A 6,186-nucleotide genomic window follows, 5' to 3' on the forward strand; every position below is an offset into this window, starting at 1 on the left:
GTACTTGATTGGAATAAAACAAATGGATGAGGCGCCTATATTTACATCCTGACAGCTTTGAAATCACGGGTGTAAAATTACCTGGCGTGCTCTTTTTCCTTTTTTTGTAAAAATCAAAATCAAATTTGAACCATGCAGTTGGCTAAATGAGCCTCAGAATTCCTATATTTTAAAACACCCTCCCTCCTCACCCCCCACCTCGAGACGCGGAAAAGGCATCATCAAAGATCCGGATCTACAAAAGAAGGGAAGGTAACCCAACTCCTGTTAACTCTGACGCGCCTTTCGAACGAGAGCAGCTACAGAGCGAAAGGAGGCGATGGGAAACTATGGAAGAGGGTCGAGGGGCGGGGCGGGGGTGTGGAGCAAGAGAGGGAAGGCTGATGTTGGACCAGTTTTAAACTCGGCAGGTGCAGAGAGCCAATAGGCCCTTCAAGAACCCGGGCTCTTTGGGGATTCGAGGGAAATGGTTTCCATTTAATAAATATTTTCCCCAAGGGCATTTTGCGTTAGGCAGCAATTATTCAAAGAAAACAGGCGTGGAGGGGAGAGAGGAGGGAGGGAGGGAGAGCTCCTGTGGGTATTTTGTTCTCTTTAGAAGCCAATCTTTTAATAGTTACCCCCCCCCCCAAATGCAACAACAAAAACCCCAGGACAGAGAAAGGCTTAGATTTAAAGCAGAGGAGAAGAATGAGAGAGCGCATCACAAAAGGGCATCGTCACCAAAGCGCAGGGGACAAATGTCTTCCTCGCCGCGCCCGCCCCGTCCAGCGTCCCCTCCTAGCCCAGTTCACTTAAGTCGGGCAGAACTCGTGCTCTTTGAGGCTCTGTAGATTTTCGCCTCCATAAAGTACGTATTGACTTTTAGTATAAAAATGAACTCCAAATAGCGCTGGAAGTTTAGGTCTATCCTGTTCCACTCCCGTCCACCCCATCGAAGTGCCAAACCCCCTTAATGCATATGGATCCAGCTTCGTCCTTCCACTCCCCCCCCCCCCGCCTCACATCTCAGCCCCGTTTCTCCAGGTCGGCTTTTGCCAGGCTCTCCCCGGCTCGGCCCAACTCCTTGCGGGGCAAGAGAGGAAGCTGGAGAAAGACGCGTGGCGACCTTCGCGCGGCTCTGCTCACTTTTGCTTTTCAAACAATCGCACGCCCCCCCCCCCAGTCGCTTGTCATTTCTCTCTCCCTCCGCGCCCCCCCACCTCTCTCTCCAGCCAGACCTGGTGCTTTTCTGGTGGGGTCGAACACAAGGGGGGAAACATTAACAAGGACGCCCTTGTCCTTGGCTCGTGCTCTTGCCCCATTGACAAATTTACTCCGTTTGTTTGGACCCCACTCCCCAAATTAGGGGGAGGATTGCCACCACTCTGCCATGCCCTCCTCCCTGCTCAAAAGAGCTCTTTTCACCCACTCCTCCCTAAAACGAGGGGATGGGCGGAGTTTTATTGGCTGCTGCTATTAGCGCGCCGTCTAACAAAAGCGGCCCCTTTAATCCTGTGTCTTTAGTGATTTCTGCCCTCTCCCCTCCCTCTCCCCCTCCTCTTTTTTCCTCTTTCTCCCGCTCTCTCTCTTCCGAAGGTATTCGTTCTCTCTCGCTCGCTCTTTCTCTGGCCGCTGATTGGGCGATCAGGTGAAGGGAGTGAACGCCCTACTCGCCGCTCCGTCAAGCTTGCGCGCCGTCCCGAACAGCCTCGCCTTTGAACTTCCCCGCTTTTGGCTCCGAGTCCGCTCCTTGTCCTCAGTCCCTTGCCAGCCGAGCCAGACACCCTCCGCGTCGCCGCCGATCCCCGGTTCCAGGGCCGTCGAGGGGACCCCCCTGTCAATCCTCTGGAGAGAGGGAGAGAGAGCGCTCGCTCGCCGGCGGACTAGGCGCCCCTGGATTGCCTTTGGCCTCGCTCCTCGGGCTCCTTCGCCCTGCGGCTGCCTCCTCCTCTTCCTGCTGCTTGCTCGCTCGCTCCGCTTCTCTCCTCTCCTCCCCTCCCCGCTCCCCAGCCATCCATCGGGGTACCTCGGCGGGGACTGGATCGCCCGGAGAACTGGTATGATCAGCTGAGCGTGGTGGGGGGTCGCCTTGGCTGGAAGGCAGGAGGAGGCGGCGAAGCGGAGCCAGGTGCGCGGGGCTGGGGACAGCTGGCGGCGGTTGGGCTGCTCGACGAGGCGTCCGTCCGGCACACCACCATGTCCAAACCTTCCGACCACATCAAGCGCCCCATGAACGCCTTCATGGTGTGGTCCCGGGGCCAGCGTCGGAAGATGGCCCAGGAAAACCCTAAAATGCACAACTCGGAGATTAGCAAGCGCCTGGGCGCCGAGTGGAAGCTGCTGTCGGAAGCCGAGAAGCGCCCTTACATCGACGAAGCCAAGAGGCTGCGCGCCCAGCACATGAAGGAGCACCCCGACTACAAGTACCGGCCCCGTCGCAAGCCCAAGAACCTCCTCAAGAAGGACAGGTATGTCTTCCCTTTGCCTTACCTCGGAGACACTGACCCCCTCAAGGCGGCCGGGCTCCCCGTGGCAGCCACGGACTCTCTGCTCGGCTCCCCGGAGAAGGCGAGGGCTTTCCTGCCCCCCACCTCCGCGCCCTACTCCTTACTTGACCCCAGCCAGTTCAGCTCCAGCGCCATCCAGAAGATGACCGAGGTGCCCCACACCTTGGCCACCAGCACCCTGCCCTACGCCTCCACCTTGGGATACCAGAACGGGGCCTTTGGCACCTTGAGTTGCCCCAGCCAGCACACCCACACCCACCCGTCGCCCACCAACCCCGGCTACGTGGTGCCCTGTAACTGTACGGCTTGGTCGGCGTCCAGTTTGCAGCCTCCCGTGGCCTACATATTATTCCCAGGCATGACCAAGACTGGAATAGACCCCTACTCGTCAGCGCACGCCGCAGCCATGTAACCCCCCCGGCAAGCTCCCATCATTGACAGCCCCACATAGGGCAGGCGGCCTGGAAACCCCCAAGTCGCCATAGCCTTGGCTTGCCGGTGGAATCGGAACCCCTCCGTGGTGCATGTGATATTTGACGAGACTTCAGAAACAAAGATATTTTAAGAGCCTAAGCGAAAGCCACCTGAGCGCGGGAGAGATGTCCCGGAGACCTGATTTCACCTGGGGAAAGACTTTTAGGACTCGACTTTTTCCGAGGGTGGGAGGGCGGGGATGGGGAGACTCCGAGACTTTGTAGTCGAATCCAAAAACAAACACACAAAAGGTATTTTTCTTTCTGCACTTGGGGCTCCGAGGGGCCCCGAAACTTGTAAGAATTGTAAATGTGTCAAACTTTTAATTGCCCTTTTTGGCCGAAAGGCCAAAACATCTTTGATGATGATGATTTTCTTTTTTATTTATTATCTCAATGTCTATGAGTTTATATGATCGGATGTGAATCGGACTTGAATTCCTAAAATCCCGGAAGTATTCTGACTTAACGATTTCCTTTTTTTGCACATTAAAAAACAAGAGTTAGCTGTGTTATATATATCTATATATCTATATTTTACCATCCAGCACTAATAGCTAAAATTGCTTTTCATGTCAAAAAGATTAAAAAAGAAGCTCTTCAGAGATATTAAAAAAGGGTGAAAAACGTTTATATTTCAAACATGGTATGATAGTGTTTGCTTAATTTAAAACAGATAGTCCTTCAATTTGTGTGAATCAGTGCAAGTAGACCTAAGTTTACTTTTAGACAGAATGTCAGATATGAAGTCAGGCAGTAGAATTGTTTTTTTAATGGAAAATAAAATTTAAAAAAATGAATAACACGGTGGTAATTTAAATATGTTTTAACAATGTATTGGGGGAAGAATTGTATCCAGAAGGATTTTACCTCGTTAATTCTGTTCATTTGCTGAACAAAGACATTTTGAATAAAGACAATCTGTCGTCGAACACGTCAGTTATGTGCTTGTGAATCCAGTCTCGATCCACACAAAACAAAACCTTCTAGACAGCGAGGAAGCTGGCCAAGTCTACCTGCGCCTTGGCGGTGTGGTAGGGCCTGCAAATGCTGCAGAAAGTAGGGTCAGGATACAAACCATTTCTAATATCGTCCTGCAAGCTCGAAGATTTTTATAGATCTGGGCACAATCTTCCGGGAAATTATCCTGCTTACGCTCTATTAAAATGAACTGGGTTTTTGTGGGTAAGGAAAGCAGTTGCTCAATCTTTCCTGCCGCGGACGAACTTCCAGGGAGATCTTGCCCATAGCTTGTCAAACTCCTTTCCCATCCATCCATCCCATCCATTTATTTATTTCGATTTCTGGGTTCCTTTGCTTCTAAGGCCTAGGGGCGTGTATGATGCTACATTCTCTCTCTCTCTCTCTCTCTAAACCAACTCTTCCTATTTTACAGATTGGGAAACTGAGGTTGAGTCAGAGACAATGACTGGCTCTCGGCCACTCAGCGAGGTCCCCAGCTAGCGATCTGTCCTCTGGGCCTCTCTGAGGCCGCAACCTTAGTGTAAGCTCCATCGAACACAGAGTGGGGGCGACTTTTGAGTAGACACGTAAATGCTTGTGCTAAGGGGAGTCTTTAATGACACTCTGTTTGCATATTTACTGCGAGTGATCTCCCGTGCATTCAGTGGGCTTACTCCTAATTAAGTGCGTGTCGAACCACAGCCTGCCTTGCAGCAGTGTTCTAAGAGACTGAACCGGTTTAAAACAGGGCAATCGGTTACAGGTTTACCGTTTTCTCAGCAGTTAAGTCCCGTTGTGTTCGGTGGGGCCCATTCTCAGGCATAGGATTTGCAATCTGGTTGAGTGGCAAAGGAATAAGTCTCACCTTGTTTAGGATCAGGAAGGAAAGAGATTTGAAGGGAGGTGCAGGAGGAAAAAGGAACAGTGAAACTTAATTAGACGGAGTGGTCCATATTTTGCTTCAGGGCTGAAAAGAACTGATCAAGTTCTCGAAATGTTTCAGGTACAGTTGGCGGTACCCAAATATTGACCCCAAACTTAAGCAGCTAAGCGATTACGGTATGTCTTGGCGGAGCTCTAGCTTTCCAGAAGCGAGGCAGCGCAAAAAAAAGCTCCGAAGGGCTGGGATAGCCCGAAGGAATTCGCCTTAGCCACGTCTCCCTGCCAAGTAAAATGTAGGAAGAGAAGAGCGCTTCTGAGAATGTGCAGAATCCCTTCTGGCTGAACTAACGGCAGTTTGTGGGGCTTCTCGACCTCTAGAAATTCCGTTTCCTCGTCCCTCTGCACGTATTGCAACCACCGCCCACTTCGCCCTCGTTTCCCAGGTCCCGGGATCATTTAATGTAGACTCCAGACCTGATGATTTGATGACCTCCGCTCTTTAGATGGCAAAATGTAGGACTTCACTTCTTTCCAAATGTGGCGAGACAGCTCTCTTGCCCTAGGGTCCCTCTTGGTCCCTCTGCTGAGTGGGTGTCCAGGAGTGCCTCAAAAGCGCCCCCACTCCCAATTTCCACCACCTTCCTTGCCCATGTTTCCACATTTCACTGCGCCCCCCCCCCAATATCCCAAATCAGAGGGCGCAGGCCTGGAAAGAGGAAGAAACATCTCGGAAGGGAGGCTGGAGCAGGGCAGATTAGCATCTTGTCCCAAACAATTAACAGTGTTTGGCGCCCCTATTCATCAGGTCTCTCCTTTTGTCCAGGAAAGGATTTTTCATTAAAGGGGGAAGGAGGGGAGGATAGAAAGAAAAGATGGGGGGGGGGCGTGAGGAGGGGAGGGCGAGAGAGAGAGAAGAAGTAGCAGTTGTCCATCTGGCTAAGCTGAATAGCCAACGTGATCCATGTTGTAGATGTTTTTCTCATTAAGTGCTCTTTGGAGACCGCTGTTAGAATTAAATGGCATAACACAATTAACATACACGGGACCTGAATGGCAGGGTAAGCAGAGGAAGAATAGATAGATAAATAAATGAGAGATCAGGCGAAGGTAAACAAAAGAGCCGAGGAGAAAAGCTTTGAAAGGCGAGGTTAGAATGGCTGAACCACGCTTGTTTAGCATGACAAAAAGAGAGAGAGAGAGCCCACTTACAAATGGGCACAATTAAGACCTGGCTTGACTCGGAGGCGACAATCAGAGGCACAGTTGCGAGGGGACACTCCGAGGCAAGCCGCAATGAATGGACCCCACAGCGGAGGCGGAGGAGCTGCGCGCCCGGGCTGATTTAACCCCAGTTGACAGTTGCTGTCAGGCCCTGTGAT

General features: G+C 51.6%; 1 protein-coding gene across 1 annotated transcript; it reads left to right on the plus strand.

Annotated features, from left to right (window-relative positions):
- Nucleotides 1-1,884: 1,884 nt before the first annotated feature.
- SOX14 (SRY-box transcription factor 14) lies at nt 1,885-3,901 on the plus strand. The gene has a single exon (XM_053389838.1). It carries the CDS (start codon nt 2,179-2,181, stop codon nt 2,899-2,901), a length of 723 nt encoding a protein of 240 aa, XP_053245813.1. The 5' UTR covers nt 1,885-2,178; the 3' UTR covers nt 2,902-3,901.
- Nucleotides 3,902-6,186: the final 2,285 nt, after the last annotated feature.

This window comes from Podarcis raffonei, chromosome 5 (genome assembly GCF_027172205.1).
Source record: "Podarcis raffonei isolate rPodRaf1 chromosome 5, rPodRaf1.pri, whole genome shotgun sequence".
Taxonomy (NCBI): domain Eukaryota; kingdom Metazoa; phylum Chordata; class Lepidosauria; order Squamata; family Lacertidae; genus Podarcis; species Podarcis raffonei.